The 21,318-nt window shown below is 38.8% G+C and overlaps 2 protein-coding genes across 22 annotated transcripts in view; one reads left to right on the top strand and one right to left on the bottom strand.

Moving 5' to 3' along the window:
- The window catches only part of PLAGL1 (PLAG1 like zinc finger 1), a 73,255-nt gene extending 70,883 nt beyond the window's left edge, over positions 1–2,372 (top strand). For all 21 annotated transcript variants that reach the window (XM_025997948.2, XM_072719234.1, XM_072719349.1 and 18 more), the window contains one exon: positions 25–2,372. In XM_025997948.2, coding sequence (XP_025853733.1) covers positions 25–1,264 — 1,240 coding nt within the window. In that variant the 3' untranslated portion in view covers positions 1,265–2,372. The remainder of the gene's footprint in view (positions 1–24) is intronic.
- Positions 2,373–3,978: 1,606 nt separating this feature from the next.
- The window catches only part of ZC2HC1B (zinc finger C2HC-type containing 1B), a 34,294-nt gene continuing 16,954 nt past the window's right edge, over positions 3,979–21,318 (bottom strand). Inside the window, exons 3-6 of the mRNA XM_072719377.1 lie at positions 13,523–13,662; positions 11,063–11,159; positions 4,636–4,720; positions 3,979–4,170 (exon numbers count right to left, since the gene is read on the bottom strand). Coding sequence (XP_072575478.1) covers positions 4,650–4,720; positions 11,063–11,159; positions 13,523–13,639 — 285 coding nt within the window. The 5' untranslated portion in view covers positions 13,640–13,662 and the 3' untranslated portion in view covers positions 3,979–4,170; positions 4,636–4,649. The remainder of the gene's footprint in view (positions 4,171–4,635; positions 4,721–11,062; positions 11,160–13,522; positions 13,663–21,318) is intronic.

Below are 21,318 nucleotides of genomic sequence, written 5' to 3' on the forward strand. Positions count from 1 at the left end.
TGAAATGTTTCCTTCTGCTCCTAGGCACATGGCTACCCATTCGCCCCAGAAATCTCACCAGTGTGCTCACTGTGAGAAGACATTCAACCGGAAAGACCACCTAAAAAACCACCTCCAAACTCATGACCCCAACAAAATGGCCTTTGGGTGTGAGGAGTGTGGGAAGAAGTACAACACCATGCTGGGCTACAAGAGGCACCTGGCCCTCCATGCGGCCAGCAGCGGCGACCTCACCTGTGGGGTCTGTGCCCTGGAGCTAGGGAGCACAGAGGTGCTGCTGGACCACCTCAAAGCCCATGCTGAAGAGAAGCCCCCCAGCGGAACCAAGGAAAAGAAGCACCAGTGCGACCACTGTGAGAGATGCTTCTACACCCGGAAAGACGTGCGGCGCCACCTGGTGGTCCACACAGGCTGCAAGGACTTCCTGTGCCAGTTCTGTGCCCAGCGATTTGGGCGCAAAGACCACCTCACACGACATACCAAGAAGACACACTCACAGGAGCTGATGAAAGAGAGTCTTCAGTCTGGAGACCTTCTGAGCACCTTCCACTCCATCTCTCCCCAATTTCAATTGAAGGCTGCCCCGTTGTCTCCTTACCCTTTAGGAGCTCCTGCACAGAACGGGCTTGCAAGTAGCTTGCCAGCTGAGGTACACAGCCACCCCCACAACCCCTCGGATCAAACCTCCCAGCCTGTACAACCGCTGCCAGAGCCCCTCGCCCCCCTCCACCCCGTAACATCTCCCAGCTCTCCTCCCCCGCCCCTCCAGAATCACAAGTACAACACCAGTTCTACCTCATACTCTCCACTTGCAAGCCTGCCCCTCAAAACAGATACTAAAGGATTTTGCAATATCAATTTGCTTGAGGACTTGCCTCTGCAAGAGCCTCAGTCACCTCACAAGCTCACCCCAGGTTTTGATCTGGCTAAGGGAAGTGCTGGTAAAGTAAACCTGCCCAAGGAGCTACCTGCGGATGCTGTGAACCTAACAATACCTGCCTCTTTGGACATTTCCCCCCTCTTGGGCTTCTGGCAGCTGCCCCCACCTGCTACCCAAAATGCTTTTGGGAATAGCACTCTCACCCTGGGGCCTGGGGAGTCTCTGCCCCACAGGTTAGGCTGTCTGGGGCAACAACAACAAGACCCCTCACTAGCCATGAGCACCATGAGCCTGGGCCAGCTCCCTCTTCCTCCCATCCCCCATGTTTTCCCAGCTGGCACTGGCTCTGCCATCCTGCCTCATTTCCATCATGCATTCAGATGACTGGTTTTTAAAGCGTACTTTTCTTATTCTGGAAGGTGTTTTAAGAAGCATTTTAAACATCAGTTATACTACAAGGAAAGCTACAGAAAGCAGGACTGGGAATATGGATTATTCAGTGATGATGACTGGCTTGAGACAAGAGAGTTCTCGAACTGCATGTATTGTGCCAATCTGTCCTGAGTGTTCATGCTTTGTACCAAATTTAATAAGCAAGTATTCTTTAATGGAACTGCAAATATCGTCATAACCGACATCCAAACGAGGGCTGCTATATATAGGTGTTTGTCAAATTGAATTTAATCGTAAGCCATGATCATAATAATGTTAACTAATTTTATGTGGCACTGCCTAGTAAGGGAACTATGGAAAGTTTGGATTTCTCCAAGATGGGAGAATTTTTAAAATAAGAAAATAACCTTTATATTGCATATTATAACTAGGCTGTGTATTTCTTTTCAGGGATTTTTCTACCTTCAGGGTTGGATGTAGTTTAGTTACTATTGCCATAGCCAACCTGTAGTTTTACGGAAACAATTTCTTGTGGAATAATAGACGTCTCCATTTTAAAAAAGCATTTTAAATGTAGTTTGAATATTTTCCACAAGATGCTACAATGTGAGTTATCACTTCATTTATCTTAAAGACTAAACTGGCTGTCAGTTACATCTGACAGAAAAAAAAAATCACTGTGTAACCAGGTTAAGTGGTAAAATAATCCAGGCGTCAGTCAAAAAAAGCATTTTGCTGACTTTAATATTGATTATATTTTTTAACAGGAATTTAAGAAAATATTACTGGAATTTTAAAATATATATATATATTAAACAAGAATTTCTTTGCTCTGTCTGGCTTAAAATACTACTCTGCTTAAGTATTATTTTTAATCACCAATAAATGCATTTTAAATTCATCATTTAAGTCAAATATTAGTTTTATTCAAAAAGGTTAACATTTGCAATGTAACTATAATCTATGTCTTGAATTTGGTATCTAATGAGTTTTAAAAATATAAAACCTAACCTTTTTTTTAAGCTCCTTTGTCTTTTGTGTTTAGAGGCTTTCTATATGAAGATATATCTTACATATAATAAACTCTACAAATCCTGCATACTTGACTTGACTGATTTTTTGCATACAACTGCACCTGAGTGACCTTGCAGATAGAGATCTAAAACATTGCCTGCTCCCTCCCCAGCTCCCTCATGCCTCCTCCTGGTCATTACTTCCCCCACAGAAACTACTGTTCTGACTTCTATTCAGCCTCTATTAGGAACTACCTTTTTGAGTAAATTAAGATTTAAGGCGGAAGCTCATACACTTAAGTTCCTAGCACTATTTATTTCTAAAATTTATTGATACAACTCTTGGATCTTCCCATAATAGTATGTCATTTATTTCTGATGTATGTGTCAGACTACTGGCCACTGGCGTTTAGTCTACCCTGGACTATGATGTTCTAGTTTTACAGTGGTCCTTACCATTACTTTCTAGTGGAAATTAGAAATTTATCTATTCCTTACTGGGATTTCTTCAGGAAGTAGTATGAGCCCTTGAATCTGACCATCCTGTTTGTTTTACCTCTTATAAGGGTGGGGGTAGTTGGTGAGAAGGAAGCTTGGAGTACCTCTGCCCATCAAAGAAGCCTATTGGCCAGTGTGAGAAACCCTGACCCACAGCCCTTACCAATGAGCTCAGGACCATGAAGGGCAGCAGACAAGTGGCCCAGGGCTTGGCTGTAGTATATGAAACTGACCTGGGAGAGCCTTAAAGTACAATTTAACCTGGGAGCAGGAAATGAGACCAAGGAATAAAGTTTACCTCTTCAGTATCAATCCACTGGGATGCTGACCTCCATTCCTATATCTGCTGTCACCCCTCAGAGAAGGCCATCTGCCAGACCCTGGAGAGAGAGAGTACTGGCTCACCTTAGCAGATCTCCCAAGATCCATTTATAGAAGTTCCCACAAATACTTTTATATGGCTTAGTAGTCTTCAGTCCATTGCAGGACACATAACCTTATTTCCCTGAGCATAAAACAGCTTTAGGTCCCAAAAATGTTGATCATGTGGGTTTCAGGTGCTGTGTTTGCTGCACTACAAGTGGGAGTAGGTTGGGATTCTCCTACTTGAATTTAGACAGGAAAAATAGCTTAACTCATGAAATTCCTTGAGGTCAAGAAAAAACTAGAAGTTCATACATGAAAAAGCATGAATTAAGTATAAAGAACTCTACAAAAAGAGTTTATTCACCCTGAGGAAGGCAACCAGAAAGAAGGAACACCTCCCAACAGAGCCATATAAACCAATGGTGGGATGAGCAGCTGACTTCTGATTTGGCCGTGATAAATAAATAGCCTGAGTCCTCTTAAGAGTATCCTTCCCACAGGGTAGAAAGGTTTTTGGAACTTGTCCCTCCATGGCAGTGTTTCCCCCAAAACTGTGTGCACTGGTGTGAGACCATTCTTCATAGTATACAGGTGGACACTTAACCTAGGAGTACTTACTGATTAATTAGAAGCAAATAGCAAAACAAAGATTTCAGCTTATGCAGACCGAAGCTAGGTAAAACACGATTTTCCTAGTAAGCAAATAATGCTACTAAATAAAACGTTTCCAAAGACCGTTTTACTAAAAGGTTCTAACATCAAAGCGACATTTCTTTAAAAACCTATTAAATGTAATTAAAAATTTAAAAAAAGTCAACCACTGTCATACAGGTTGATGTGTTGTTTAATATCGTTTTGCAAATTTTAAAAGGAGTATTGAAGAAGAAAAAGTGAATCTCATTTTTACTTGTTCTCCATGATGTCTCAAGAATAATCATGGGCTTATTCCACCTTCCTCTCCCCTTAGGTGGCATTCCTGGGTGCACAGCTGTCCAGGTTGATGAGTTAAAGGGAGACAGTCTGAAAACAAACAAAAGGGCATTTACTTTAGAACTTCACTGTTTCCACACTGAGAATGTTAAATAATATAGGCATCTTTACATTTTTAATTGTTCTAACAAACAATTCACAGTATCAAGAAAAAAGTAGCAGCCCTATTCATTATCAATCTCTGGAAACTGTCGCTTTTGGGGGAAATGTGTTTGGGAAAAGGGACTCGGTGGTAGCCTTCCAGGGGAAAATGAGGACTTATTCCCCTTTCCTGTTACGTCGAGTCAGAAGCTGAATATCATTTTCAGACTATATGTTTAACAAAAGAGTATGTTTCAAGAGCACACATTCTATTAAACCAACTGAAGGATCACCCAAATTTCTCTTTGGTTTGCCTACTATAGATTTGTTCTCTTAAAGGCTTACTAACTGTATCTTGCACATTCAATGGTCAGGAACACCTGGATTTGAAGTTAATTTTTGTTTTTTTCTTACCTGGACTCTAGGAGTTAATCTTTTTTAGAAGATTTAGTAAATCCTTGTCTGAGTTTTGCTCCAGAAGCAGGGTCCACTGCTAATCCTTTGCAGACATAAACAGATTTGTTATTATGTGAAAGCAAACATTAGCAAGAAAAAAAAAAAAGGAATGATTATGAAATCCTCACACTGGATTCAAAAGTCTCTCTTCCTTTTTGTTTTGTTCTGTTTTGTTTTGTAGCTATAGACAAGTACTCAGTCTCCTATCCTGGGCCAAAAAATAAGGAAAATAGTGACCATCTCAGGCATCTTCTCTCCTCTGCCCCTAGCCCTTCATGTACTCAAGGATGAGCCCTTTGGACCAGCACCTCGAGTGGCCCACCATTTAAACAATTTGACTCTCACCACCTCTCCCCACTGCCGTCCTGGCTTTTGAAATGTTCCCTAAGTATATCATGTCTTTACAGTTCTTTGCCTGCTCTCATTCCAGAAAGGGTTTGATAAGCCTTATAGAAGCATGAGATGCCTTTCCTCCCTCCTCCCAGGAGTTATTTACATAGCGATGGACTCATTCCACAAACAGGATTCTTTTCCTTTGTGCCCAGCAGCAGTATTAGATATGAGGATGAAGGAGTTTATAGATATAAGCATGCCATGCCACAATCTGTTTTGTACCACGTGGTATGGGACAGGAGTCTCAGAGAAATCTTTTTTTTTTTTTTTTTTTAAATGAAACAATTGCCCTCTGTTCTAGAGCTCTCCATTCTATTTAGTGTTTTATGAAGGGGGGAGTCACCAAACATCCCAAGGAAATTGTCCATCAAACTATCAAAAGACACAGGAATAGAATTTTCAGTGTTCATTTTACCAAAAGATCTATAAGTTTTATGTCTTCCAAAGAATCAACAACTGACCCTTTGATAGCCTTTACATTTGTTACATAATTAAATTAACCAAGAAGGCGATGCTAGTATGGGCAAGATGCTTAGCTTCATCAGATCTACTGGCTCCAGAAATAAAAGCAGAGCCCACCTCAATAAAGTTGTACAATGCACTTCACTAAACACATAATTCAACATAGCTCTAGAACCCAGAACTAGATTTTTGTAGGGCTCTTGGTCTTCCTGCATAAAAGTACTGCAGGAGCTGCTGCTCGGCAGGGCCTTCTCGGGAGATCAGTCGCTTTGCTATCCAAACCCTGGAGAACATAGCCACTAGTTAGACCTACTGACTAGGTTATAAACTCACTTTCCAACTGAACATTAGAATCTTTGTGAGAATGAAGGAAGATCTAACCTTACTCCAAGACAACTTCCACACATAAATATATATAAAAATTACATATTACATATTAAATGTATTTATAGGTCATGGATATTATAGATAATTATTACATTATAAATGCATATCTCCTTAATGTTTACATTTCTGATCCAGTTTTTCCAAAGCAGAAAAGGATCTGGTCGGTTCCACCCCTTTCTATGGCGCTACTTGAGCAAATTGCTTAGACTCTCCGAGCTTCCCTTGCCTGTAAACCAGGAATCTGAACAGCACATTTACCCCCGTGCTATTGTGAGGATTAAATGAGTTAATATACGTAGTGCTTAGAAGAGTGTCTGATGTAAGTTTCTGCTATTATTCATGAAGAAGGGAGTTATTTGGCATAGCAAAAAAGTAGAAGCAATCTACCTTCCCGACACAAGGAAATGAGCTAAATAAGTAATCTTGTGATACTATGTTTTAACAAAAACAACACCTCTTGTGCCACAGGGAAATCTTCAGAGAGTACAAATAGAAAAAATGGGGAAAAATATTGGTGTTAACAGTGATCATGTGAGGATGTAGAATTGTGACTTTTATCTTCTTCACACTTTTTCTCCATTTTCCAATTATTTTCTACACTGAGCATTAATTTCCTACATGATACTTTTTAGAAATGTTCTTTCTCTAAAGCATTTTTTTGCAGACAAACAACATAGCTAGAAACGAGAAGTTCCCAGGTCATCACGATTGCCTAACTTACACAGGCACGAGTGCCGGAGGATACATCACCAGCGTCTGCTTTTATCACAGTCTGGGCGCCTCACTAAGCGTTTATGGCCCTTGTTGCTGTAGGGCTAGCCTTCCAGGGTCCTAGGATTGAGTCTCGCATCAGTTCCCTGCTCAGCAGGGAGTCTGCTTCTCCCTCTCCCTCTGTTCCTCCTCCCTGCTCATTCTCTCTCTCTTAGATAGATAGATTCATAGATAGATGGAGCATGCATAATGATTATGTGATGAATGAATGAATCCTCTGAACATCCATGGTAGCTGTGAATCAACTTCATAAAACATCACATGCTTTCTTATATTAGAGATCTTCCTGCACATGCTTATCTTCTCATTAGATTCTAGAATGGATAAGAATTGCGATTTACACACGTGTCTCCCCTGACTGTGAATTTAGAACAAAATGCTGTACATGGAAGGTACTACATGTTTCTTTTACTCAAGAGAGTTTAAGAATGAAAGCCAGAGTTTTAGGGAGTTAACTACCAGCTAGATGAAAGACAATAATAGGATTTACGTGGAAGGCGAGTGACACCAAGTGGCCTAACCTACTGATTATCAATCTAGAAATAGCAAAGCCCAGCAACTACAATTTTTAAAAGACTCTCATATTACAAATAGATTAAGACTGAGCAGAAGAGAAACAATGGAGAGTAAGATGCAAATCTGGTTCACACATGAGCCTGTTCATATTAGTGAAAGGAAGTGCTTTTCTCCAAGCCTTAAATATTTTTGAGAATTCACCTCTCCTCGATTTTCTTCTTATATGTTCAATATACTTTCTCCTCAGAATGATTCCAAATGAAATATGACTAATTTAAAGACACATCAACACTGGAGACTATTTAAATGTAAGAAGGTGAGGGGCACCTTATGTCTGACTCTTGACTTTGGGTTGTGATATCAAGCGCTGAATCGGGCTCCACACTGAGCAGGGAGCCTGCTTAGGATTCTCTCTCTCTCTCCCTCCGTTTCTGCCTTTCCCCACCTGCTCTTACACATGCTCTCTCTCTCTAAAATAAATAATCTCTAGAAAAATATAAACGTAAGCAGGTAAGGCTACAGGAAAACACAAAAAATTAAATTTTCAAAGCATGTTAAACCTGAAATAAAACAAAATGATTTCTTAAAGCTAATTAATATGAAAATTCTAATTCACATAACCAATAATTCAGTGGGAAACTATAGAATCAAGATACCTACTTTCTTCCATATATTTCAAGTATCCACTGAACATCTCACATGTGCCACGAACAATTCTAGCCAGTACAATTAAAAATAGGCAAAGTAGACAGATCTCAAACTTTTTGAAACTTACATTCTTTTTCGGTGGTAGGAGACAAATATGCATTGGATATTAGATGGTGATAAATGCTATTAAATGAAGCTACAAAGGGAATTATGGAGTGTTTGATTCAGTTTAAATGGAGAGATTGGGGGGCCTCAATCTCTGAGGATGCCACTCAGCAAAGAACTGAAGGGAGCAAGTAGAGAAGATTAGTGGGGACTGGTTTGGTTTCTCACTGAAGGAGCAATCAGTGAGTATGGGCCCTAAGCCCACAAGGGGCAGGCCTGTTATGGTCAAGGAACAACACTGAGGCAGTGGTGGTATAGAATGTGCATTTTACTTAGCAACATCCCAGTGGTCCTACACCACCATTCCTAGTCAAGAGCACACATAATACTATTTTACTTAGACCCACTAGCTACTAATCTATTTTCTAACGTATCAAAATGATGTCTTTACAACAGTCTGCCTAATGTCACATACCAGGACATGTCAGAGGATGTGTCACATATACAGGGATACATCACATGCTAGAACATAAGACTTCTGAATTCTTGTTCTTTTTTTTTTTTTTTTTTAAATTTATGATAGTCACAGAGAGATAGAGAGAGAGGCAGAGACACAGGCAGAGGGAGAAGCAGGCTCCATGCACCGGGAGCCCGATGTGGGATTCGATCCCGGGTCTCCAGGATCACGCCCTGGGCCAAAGGCAGGCACCGAACCGCTGCGCCACCCAGGGATCCCCTGAATTCTTGTTCTTATGCTTTGCTGCTACTTTAAAGAAATTACTTAGTCCAAGGAAGAAACCTTCCTTTATTTTCAACACTATACCTGACACACTGTCTCCTTCCATTTCTATTCTTTTTGTGAGTTTACTAGGCCAGGGTATGAAGGTCCTAGATTCCACTGCTGTTCTCTGATAGAACTTTGCACATTGTCAGAGTTCTCTAATCACAATTAATGAATTAATCTTCCCTCTAGGGGCACCTAGGTGGCACAGTTGGTTAAGCATCCTACTCTTGATTTTGGTTTAGGTCATGATCTCAGGGTCATGGGATGGAGCCCCACATTAGGCTCCGTGCTCAGCATGGTGCCTACTTGAGATTCTCTCTCTCCCTCTGTCCATCCACCCCCTGCTCGCTCTCTGTCTCTCTCTCTCTTTCTCAATCTCTCAGATATATAAATAATCTTAAACAAAAAAAAGGAAAGAAATATTCCCTCCTGGCAAGTAAGCTTTAACTTCAAGCTTAAAGGAGGGCTTTTTACTGGAAGCATTATAATACAAGCTTTGGAAAAATAAGAAAAGAAACCATAATATAATTTGTCTCTTCCGAAGGACACTACTCTTTATATGTTAGAAAAATAGCTTAGTGAAAGTTTTACCAAATAAACTCATATATGATTTGAATTTATTTTTTTCAAAGTGAAAACTAAAACTCCATTTTTAAGTTTTCACAGATCAGGGAAAAACTAATGACGGGTTTATAGGGCTATAGGGAATCTTTTTAAATGCCCCATTCCACTTTTAACCCATGATAAACAACTCATGAGGAATTTAAAAACTAATAATAAAGCCTTCTGGTGACTTTATAGACTACTCTGTTCCTACTCTGGTTCTGATAACACTTTCAAAATAAGACTCCTGATCAGAGGCGCCAATATGGTCATGAGTTAATTTACGTTGCCTTCATGACAGAATATTGATCGTAAAGAAGAATGCTTATTGATTAAAGCAGCTCAGTGAGGACAGATAGTGCAATAGAGATCTCATTCAGCTCTGCTGTTTACCAGTTGTGTGCCTTGAACAAATAACTTATCCTCTCTGAGTCTGTTTGCCTTCCCACAGATTAAAACATCTGAAGCTTGGGCAGCCCGGTGGCTCAGTGGTTTAGCGCCGCCTTCAGCCCAGGGCCTGATCCTGGAGACCCGGGGTTGAGTCCCGCGTCCAGCTCCCTGTGTGGAGCCTGCTTCTCCCACTGCCTGTGTCTCTGCCTCTCTCTCTGTATGTCTCTCATTAATAAATAAATAAAATCCTAAAAACAAAACAAAACATCTGAAGCTTACCAGGAGGATAAAATGAAATGGGTCTAGCACATGGTTAAGTACTGTAATGGTGTTTAGGTATTTCTGCTACTTGGAAGAAATTACTTAGTTCAGCAAGGAAACCTTTTCTTTTCTTTTTCTTCCCCAGCTTTACTGAGATATAATGATTAGAACATTGTGTAAGTTTAAGGTGTACAATATGATGATTTGATTCACACATATATTATTGCAAAACGACTTACCACCACAAAAATGTTAAGAAATACATTACCTCACATGGTTACCTCTGGTGTGTGTTTATGTGTGTTTGTGTGTATAGTGAGAACATTTAAGATCTACTTTCTTAGCAACTTTCAAATATATAACACAATATTGCTAACTATTGTCACCATGTGTACAGATACCCAGCACTTCTACTTGGGAGTCTGTATACTTAGACCATCATTCCCCCCTCCCCACCCTCATCTCTGGCAACCACCATTGCACTTCCTGTTTTTATGAGTTCAACTTTTTAAAGATTCTATATGTAAGTGTGATCACACAGTATTTATCTTTCACTGAATACCTCACTCAGCAATATGACCTCAACGTCCATCCATGTTGTCACAGAAGGCAGAATTTCCTTCTTTTTTTATGGCTGAGTAATATTCAATTGTGTATACAGCCAATATCTTTAACCTTTCACCCATCAGCAGACACTCAGATTGATTACATATCTTGGCTGTTTGTTTTCTTCTCTTATTTTCCACACAATATCTGACACACTGTTATCTCCCATTCTTAATCTTGTTTCAATTTCACTAGACTAGAGAATGATGGTTTAGACCATGCTGCTGTAATAGTATCTGACTCTCTATACTGACGGAGTTATCGAATCTTGATAAATTAGGAAACACTCCTTGGCAAATAAGCTTTAACCTTGAACAAACTCATATATCTTTATATCCAAAAGCAACATTTGAAAACAAAAACAAAAACAAAAGCAACATTTGACGTCAACCTTCGCTGGCTGCCAACAAATCCCAAAGCTGACATGTGATAGCTGACATGCTGCTCACTCCAACTCACCTGGCCTAGCTGGGGCCATATTTGGGGTCTCCAGAGCCCTGTTTTGCAGCAGGGCTCCCACGGCACTGGTTACAGTTGGCTCTTTTTTTGCCCTTGCCTACAGAAAGAGAAAGAGAGACAGGGAACAATTCTGTGACCTCAGGTAGCACACAGGAGGTAAATCTGTTTCCACTTGACCAGCAGCAGACTGGAGTCATCTCTGGGACCTGCTGCCCCCACGGGAAGGGGGCATGCACAACCTGTACCCTAGTTCGTCCTTCTGCTTTTCTCAGAGCCATGTCTGGGTTTTGGCACTTTCATTCCATAATCAGCCCCTCAGAGGAGTGGTGATATGTTAATCCTGTAAAATTAGTTGTATGGAGACATAAGAAATCACTTAATGTCAATAAGGATAGTTATGGAACATTTTAGTTTTTCATTTTACTTAAAGATGATTTTGTTTTTAAATACATGAACAGAGAAGAAAAACAGACATTGGCAGGCAGCAAATGTTTTAAACATGGAATTCCATCATCCCCATACCACACCCCAGCCTGCCGAGTAGCAGTAGCAGCAGAACAGTTACATTAATACAGAATAAGGATCAAAAGGTCCTTTGGGAGCTTCTTACCTGGCTACTGGTCCCCACATTTCCATGGCAACTACTGTATAAAGATAACCTGTTACTCCATGGGATAATTCTCACTTGAGCAAGGACAGCTATTAGATTACAGCAGGTAGCTCATCCCTATCCAAAGACAGCTATTTTCGGAGGCCCATATTGGTCTCTTGGTTAAGGGTATACACATTTTTAAAGTTGATTATGTTTAACATAGAGACACATTTCAGCTGTGCTATTAACAGCCCTTTGGAAGTAAAACAACCTCTCCCTTTTTGTTCCACTCTGAATAAGTCTCAGTATTAGCCAGAGCCTGAGTGGTGAAGCTGGTGAAGCTGGCATAAGAGAAACAAGTACTGCTGTTCAGATACAGGCTACAGTGAATTTCCTCAGAAAGCAACTAATTTTTCTTCTGTGTTCCCCATCACCACTTAGTTCTGGAAAACAAGGAGAGGAACAGGGCCAAGTCACTGGTTACACTCAGGATGGCCAGCTGGCCTTCGTCAGGAATAATAAGCACTTCCGTTTGCTGCTTCCCTGGGCTCCCCTTGGCTACACTAATGTTGACTTACTTTGTGGACTCATTAGAATCATTTGAAGAAATGTAATGTATCCTTTACTGCTTTAAAAGGTATAGGTAGAGGTTTACTTAGAAAACTTCCAAAATTCGGTTGAATTCAAGCCCAAAGCAATCATATACACCACAAATTATGGTGCCTATCCTACCAAGAAGAAAGGACCATCATCTCCATCACATCCCACAGACACTCCATGTTTTAGCCCCACATGGTGAGCTCCTCAGGCCACAACTGGACATTTTGTGTATAATGTCCTCCCCAATTCCCACTCTAGGCCGGTGAACCTATCTGATACTCAAGGGAGAAATGCTGCTCCTCTGTGAAGCCTTCAAAGGCTCACAATGGCCTCTTCTTCCATAGTGCTCTGTACATGTCAACTACACAGCTTCCCACTGCCCCATTTCCAAGTCTTTCTCTTTTGCTGAGTTACAAATGCTGATCAATCAGCACCCATCATGTCTGGGACAGAGCAGCAGTTACCGAATGTATGTGAAGATAGAACTTAGAGTCCACAGTTCGTGGGATATGCTACTGTTGGAGAGGCTCCCACCCCTATTACATACTGGATTTCATGGAAATCTTTCTAAATATGTTTCATACCCTCAAGTATTCAGACAAAGTTAATCTTTCCTTGGTGACTGAGCCATGTTTTGAAACTAACAGCTTTGGCAGTATACTGTAAGTTATATCCCTGGGACCTCTGATGTTTATGAACTGTTTGCTGGACTCCAGTTCTATTTTCATAAATCTACTGTCTTCCTGGTCAGGTTGTCATTTTACTTATCTGTACCTATTTATAACAGTTGCTTCCACTCATTTACTTTAACTTGCTGACTCTGTGGGTTTAAATAAAAGGCTACAGACCCCTCTTCTATTATAGAGCAAAACCCACGACCTATAGAACAGTCTTCCTTGTGATACCTTCCCCACTCAGGCAGCTTCACTTCAAGTTTGCAATGCTTTTCTGGATGGTTAAGGCTGATAACTACCATTGTATAAGACAGAGTTTTACCACAATACCATAGAAACACTACTTACATATTCAAGGCTTCATCCTAAGAACCTTCAAACACTATAGAAATATCTTTTCTACAACACCCAAAGGTGCTGTTAGCTATAAAGCATCCTCAAAAGAAGTCAACTTTCATGAGGGTGAGTGACAATGCTTATCTATCTTGATCTGTACATTTCTTGGGATGCAGAACTTAGTTTCCTTAGAAAATTCTACCTGCTTGCCCCGAGCACACGAAGGCACAGAGCCAACACTTGGGGAGAGATACTTACCTGCACTCTGGATGCCAATTTGGCTGCTGTTTGGGCTGGATCAAAGACTCGGCGAGAAGACTGATCCTTGCAGAAGTTAATATGTCGGTTGGCTGCAGTTTCATTAAACCTCCTCATGCAATAGGGGCATTGAATATAATCTAAATGCAAAGATAACAACAGGAGGCAATGCACATTTCAAAAAAAACCTCTGGAATGAACTATTTCATTTTATATGAAATAAATGGGATATGAACTCTGCTCCAACATAAAAGAACAAAGTCCCAGGCTCTGGTTTGAGAAAGCTTATGCCAGAGGGGAAGGTATGCAAGGGCTCAAAGAAAGGACATAGCACGGGGGACATTTTTCTGTCTGTACACTTATTTCAATTAAGAGTATACCCTTAAAATGTTTACTTGATATATTTTTTAGAAAATAGATTCATTATACTTAGGAAATTTCCCAATTAAATGATACAGTGACTTCTTATGTAAAAAAGGAGTCCTAGAACTAAAGAATGTTAATATTGATGATACTGAGGGACCCAGAAGACTTAGAGGCCCAGACTGTGGTACCAAGTAGGACAGGTCACACAGAAGTTACGAAGCTACTCTCCTTCCCTGTGGAGGGAGAAAGATGTTGCAAATTTATGAGTCTGGGGGATGGGATTTGAAGCCAGTGTCACTGGCAGAAAAACACACTGCTTCTGCAGGGGTTGATTCTTTTCACTGAACTCCTAAGTAAGGAGGCAAATAATAAATTCAGGGAGGAGGTGAAGTAAAAGGGAAAAGGTGATTAAACAGGTTCAGCTTCCAGGGTTAGAACCTCCCAAGCAGCTCTGTGGGTACTAGACGACCAGTGCTTCTGTGGAATACCCACTGGTCTCTGTTTGGTTCTCAAATTTGCAATTGCTATACAGTGAGAGAAATAGGAAATACAAAAGATCCACGGTCATTTTAGAATGAAGAGATGCTCACAGCAAAGCCAGTTTGGAGCCTACCCCTGTAAAGTAAGCAGGAGTGTGAGATGTATTTTCATTTTGTTTTGTCTTAGGTACCTTTAAGGGATGACAAAGTGGATATAAGCAACATAAGAGAGTAACATTTCCTCCCTGCAGGAAAGATCTGAGACAGCACCATCCTCAGACTCTATATGGAAGTTTAGGTTAGTGTAGGGTCAAAATTCCTACATGTGTGGATGAATATTTGAAGCAGTGATGTCTTCAAGGTTAAGAGTTTTTTGAAGGTATCTTTTTAAACAATTTGAGTTTTCTGTTTGAACAAATCATTTCCTAAAATGAATATTCATAGAATTAACAATTAGAATATGTAAGAAATTGGAATATAGTAAAAAATGAGCACTTAGCCTAATCTTTTATTTCACATTCTGGAAGGCAGTACTTAATCTATATATTAAGAATATATATATAGAATTAATCTTAATTCTATTAAGATTGAACACCTATTACATGCAGGAACTGGTTTATACTTGGGGGTACAAGGTCTCTGCAATCAAAGACTAAGCGTTCTAATACAGAAACAAAGTTTTCCCATGGTGATAAATTCCTTGAACAAAAATAAAATAGGACAGCATTGGGAAATGATGAAGGCCCTATAGCCTGCCTGACTGGTTTTGAGCCTGAGCTCTTCACTTGCTGTATGTATGAACTTCAGCAAGTTACTTAATCACCCTAAGCTTTAATTTCCCCAGTCCCTACATATCACCTATTTCACCAGGCTGCTGTGAAAGTTAACTTAGATAATCCACACTAGGGTTCAGTATAGTAGGTGGGTAGAACATCCTATTACTCTGAGGAAATAGACCCAGAAAGATTGTGTTTCCAACTACCAAACAGGAATGAAACTGCTTATAAAAGTAAAATTGAAAGTGCCATTATTGTGCAGAACTCATTTACAATAATGTAGAAAACAATCTACAGCTCCGCTCTTGGTTTGGTGGTTTCTTCAGTTCTACCAGCTGAGAGTCAAGGCTCATATCAGAAATGCTGCTACCCTTAAACACACTCAGGATTAATGTGCAAAGACAATGATTATAGCAGTGACTGCATGGCTTCCTCACTCCACCTGTTCGTTCATTGATTCATTGCCACCCTTCTGGGTGTTTGGCCACTATGGAGACAACAAAGCTGAACTGTATTTCCCTGCCAACAGAAATCTCAGAGACAACTAGAAGGCTAGGCGAAGAAGCAAATTACTACTCATGGTATAAGCTTTAAAAGGAGAAAGCACTAGGTCCTCCAGGAGCCCAGAAGAGGGACATGAAGCCCAGACTTAAAGGGGCAGAGGAAACTTCAAAAAAAATGTTTTTTGCAATGATAATCTGAACACAGCATAACTGAGTTGTATGTTCTACCCTCATCTCAATCTGAGTCACCTCTTCCCCTATCAATAATGGTGTCATAAACATCACTATGTGCTATTTATTTCAATACACAATGATTCTGACTACAAATGGATTCTTACGACGACAGTGGGGAAGGTGGCCAGACCTCAAAAACATTAAACTAGAAACACAAGGATCATTTTAAACACAAGCATTTTGTCAAGTACCCATGTCTATGTAGCCTGTGAAATGGGGACCAAATGTCCCAGGCCTCACTGAGAATCTCAATTACAAATATTCTATATTGTTCTTATAAAGTGTCCCAACATCCTAGAAAGTTGAATGATTGGCGTACTTACTTAAGTCAGTAAGAATTAGAGTAAATAAATGCATGTCACAAAAACTGAGTCATGAAGTAAGGAACCATGCTGAGAAAAAAAGGAAATGACCTGCAAACTCATGCATAATAGGCCACATTATATATCACCCCAGTTATGTCTGTATAAATTTTCTAGTATTTAAGCCTGAGAATATATGGAATAATATAAAATCCCCACACAATCTAACTAATGGAGCAGTAATGAAAATATGCTATTTTAGATAATCGTTTTGTTTGATGCATAAGATTATAATAAGGGCACAGGGAAGAATTTAATTATAAAGCTATATTTTAATATAAGAATGTAAGGGCAAAAAAAATTGTACACTTGATGAAGTCTTACAGAGGGAATTATTTATTTTAAGGAAACAATAATCCCCACATTTTAAATCCAATGTGGAAATTAGAGAAATCCACACATCAGGACAGCTGACATAGTTTCATTTGTTTGACTCAAGAACTATAAAGTAGATATCAACTCTGTAGCTTCTGCTATTAAAAGGAAGTATTGCTCATAAAAGATTTTTTTGTTGTATAAGGTTTATTGCCAAAGTTTTATTAAAATCACAGCCATAGATCTTTCTACTTTTATATTATTTTAAGCTACTTTTTCATTAGCACCCAGCAAAAGTGAAGCAATTATTAACATTATTTTCTGGCACACTAGAACGCCCACAACAGTTGTGGCCAGGCCTCTCAGCCAGCTGCGCTGGGAGCTAATCCCACCTACTAGCACACCCACAGCAGCTGCAGCCAGGCCTCTCAGCCAGCTATGCCAAGGGCCAGCCCCACCCACCAGTGCACTCACAGCAATTATGGCCCAGTCACAACAAGAAAGCACAAGCAGCCCACATAGAGCACACTCCTGGAGCTCCTGGTTCTGGTGACCAGGGTGGGATTGCAATACTCGGTACCACAGGATATGTTCTACATAAGGCCACTACCTTCAAGATCAGGAAATATAACTGACCTCCCAAGTACATAGAAACAAACAGAGAGTAATAAAAAAAGAGAGAAATACGTTCCCAGCCAAAGAATGAAAGAAAACCTAAACAAACAACAAAAAAAAGCAGCTAAATAAAATGGAGATAAGCAATCTACCTGATAAAGGGTTTAAAGCACTGGTAATAAAGGTGCTCACTGGACTTGAGAGAAGAATGAATCAAGTCAATGATAACCTCAACAAAGACAGAAAATATAAGAACTAATCAGAGCTGAAGAATACAATAACAATGGAAAATGCACTGGGGAATCAACATAGATTAGAGGATGCAGAAGAATGGATCAGCGATCTGCAAGACAGGGTAGTAGAAATCCAAATTGAATAGCAACAATAAAAAATAACTTTTAACAATGAGGATAGGTTAAGATACCTCTGGGGACAACGTCAAGCATATTAACATTTGTATCATAGGGGTCCCAGAATGAGGAGAGCAGGAGAAAAAGGCAGAAAATTTATTTGAAAAAATAATAGCTAAAAACTTTCCCAGCCTGGGGAAGGAAACAGACATCCAGGGCCAAGAATCAAACAGAGTCCCAAATAAAATGAACCCAAAGAAAGAATTCTACTAAGACACATAACTAAAATGTCAAAAATCACAGATAAAGAAAGATTCTTAAGAGCAGGAAGAGAAAAGCAACTAGTTACATTCAAGGCAATCCCCACATAAGGCCATCTGGTCATTTTTTTTTTTGGCAGAAACTTTTTTTTTTAAGATTTTATTTATTTATTCATGATACAGAGAGAGAGAGAGAGAGAGAGGGAGAGGCAGAGACACAGGCAGAGGGAGAAGCAGGTTCCATGCAGGGAGCATGACATGGGACTCGATCCTGGGACTCTGGATCATGCCCTGGGCCAGAGGCAGGCACTAAACTGCTGAGCCACCCAGGTGTCCCACAGAAACTTTGAAGGCTAAAAAGGAGTAGCATGATCTATATTTAAAGGGCTGAAAGGAAATCACCTACAACTAAGAATACTCTACCTGACAAGGTGATCATTCAGAATTGAAGGACTGATAAACAGTTTCCCAGTTATGGCCCAGTCACAAGAAAGCACAAGCAGCCCACATAGAGCCCGCTCTAACAAAAGTTAGAGTTCATTACCACTAAACCAGCCTTACAAAAAATGTTAAAGGGATTTATTTAAGTGGAAAATAAAAACCCATAACCAGAGGTAAGAAAATTATGAAAGAAACAGTTTTATTGGTTAAAGAAAACATATAATAAAGGTCAATCACTTACAAAGCTAGTATGAAAATTAAAACACAAAAGTAGTAAAATCAGTTATATCTAAAACAATTAGTTAAGGGATACACAAAATAAAAAGACATAAATCATGGAGAAGGGGAGTAAAAATGTAGTACTTTTAGAATGAGTTCAAACATAAGAGACTATCAATTTAACAAGACTGCTATATACTGAGGATGTTATATATGGACCTTATGGTAACCACAAACCAAAAACCTCTGATACCCAAAAAATAAGGAAAAAGAAATCCAAACATAACATTCAAGAAAGCCATCAAATTGACAAGAGAGTAAAAGAAGAAAATAACAGAGAAGTACAAAAACAACCAAAAAATAATGAACAAAATGGCAGTAAGTACGTATCTGTTAATTACTTTAAATGTAAATGAACTAAAGTGCTCAAGGGAGCCTGGGTGGCACAGTTGGTTGGGTGTCTGACTCTTGGTTTTGGCTCAGGTAGTGATCTCAGGGTCATGGGATCAAGCTTCATGTTAGGCTCTGTGCTCAGTGCAGAGTCTGCTTGGGATTCTCTTTTCCTGCTCCTTCCCCCTCTCCACCCATGATCTCTCTTTTTAAAATGAATACATAAGTATTTTTAAAAAGAGGGCACCTAGGTGGCACAGTCAGTTAAGCATTGGACTTTCTCTAAAATAAATAAATCTTAAAAAAAAAAAAAAAGAAATGGATTAAGTACTCCAATCAAAAGGCATACAGTGACTGAATGGATACAAAAACAAACCCCCCCCCAAAAAAAAAAACCAAAACCCACCTATATGCTGCCTTTAAGAGATTAACTTCAGACCTAAAGACACAAAGAGACTGAAATGAAGCAATGGAAAAAGATATTTCATGTGAATAGAAAAAAAAGTGGGAGTAGCAATACTTAATATCAAACAAAATGGCTTTAAAACGAAGATTGAAATTAGAGACAAAGAAGGGCATTACATAGTGATTAAAGGATCAATCCAACAGGAGGATATAACAGTCATAAATAACTATGTACTTAACATATGAGCACTTATAATAGACAGGTAGAGAAAGGTGACAGTAATACAATATTTGTAGGGGACTTTAATACTTCCCTTACATCAATGGATAGATAATCCACACAGGAAATCAATAAGGAATCAATAGCTTTAAATGATTTATCAGACCAGAGGACTTAACAGATAGATACAGGATATTTCATCCCAAAATAGCAGAAAATATATTCTTTTCAAGTGCCCACACAACATTTTCCAAAAGAGATCACATGTTAGGCCACAAAACAAGTTCCAACAAATTTAATGAGACCAAAATCATATAAATCATCTTTCCAATCACAACAGTATTAAACCAGAAATTAATTACAAGAAAAAAATTTGAAAAAAGAAAAAACATACCTACAGGCTAAACAACATGCTACTAAACAACCAAAGAGTGAACAAAGAAATCAAAAAGGAAATTAAAAAAAAACATCAAAACAAATGAATTTGAAAATATAGTGTTTCAAAATCCCTGGGACAGAACAAAAGTAGCTCAAAGAAGAAAGTTAAGAGCAATACGGTTTTATCTCAAGAAGCAAGAAAAATATCAAATAAATTATCTAACTCTACACCTAAAGAAATGACAAAAAGAACAAAGCCCAAAGTTAGTAGAAGGAAATAATAAAAATCAGAGCAGAAATAAATAAAATAAAGACTAAAAATGCAAAAGAGAAGATCAATGAAATTAAGAGCTGATTCTTTGAAAGGATAAACAAAATTGATAAATCTTTAGCCAGACTCATTAAGGAAAAAAGGGAACTCAAATAAATAAAATCAGAAATGAAAGAGGAGAAAATATAATCAATAATACAGAAATACAAAGAATTATAAGGGACTACTATGAAAAGCTATAGTCCAACAAACTGGACAACATAAAAGAAATGAATAAATTCCTAGAAGCATGAAATCTTCCAAGACTGAGTCAGGAAGATACAGAAAATCTGAACAGACCATTTACTAGTAATGAAATTGAATCAGTAATCTAAAAACTCCAAACAAATAAAAGTCCAGGACCAGATGGATTAGCATGTAAATTCTACTAAACTTTTAAAGAAGATTTAATATCTATCTTTCTCAAACCATTCAAAAATATTAAAGAGGAAGGCATGCTTCCAAATTCATTCTATGAGGCTAGCATTACCCTGATGCCAAAAACCAAACAGACACTACAAAAAAAAAAAAAAAAATTTACAGGCCAATATCTCTGATGAACACAGATGCAAAAATCTTCAACAAAATATTAGCAAACCAAATTCAAATTCAAATTCACATTAAAATAAATAAGTCAGAGAGATTAGAAATATAGCACAGAGAATAGTCAATAACACCAGTAATTTTGTATGGTGACAGATGGTGACTACACTTACCATGGTAAGCAATGAGTAATGTATAGAATTCTTGAACCTATATGCTGTACACCTGAAACTAATATAACATTGTATGTTAACTGTACATCAATAAAAATAAATTAAATAAATAAAAATTAATAAAAATAAGATAAATAAAAATTAAATTTAAAAAATCATATATCATGATGAAGCAGGACTTATTCCTGGGGTGCAAGGATAGTTCAATATCTACAAATCAATCAATGTGATATAACACACTAAAATAAAATGAAGGATAGGATGCCTGGCTGGCTCAGTCAGTTAAGTGTGACTCTTGATCTCAGCTCAGGTCTCAATCAGTCATGAGTTCAAGACCCACATTGGATTCCATGCTGGGTGTAGGGCCTACTTAAAAAAAAAGGAGGGGGATAAAAATAGTATAATCATTTCAAAAAATAATATAATCATTTTAATAGATGCAGAAAAAGCATTTGAC

The sequence above is a fragment of the Vulpes vulpes genome, chromosome 1, assembly GCF_048418805.1.
Source record: "Vulpes vulpes isolate BD-2025 chromosome 1, VulVul3, whole genome shotgun sequence".
Classification (NCBI taxonomy): Eukaryota; Metazoa; Chordata; class Mammalia; order Carnivora; family Canidae; genus Vulpes; species Vulpes vulpes.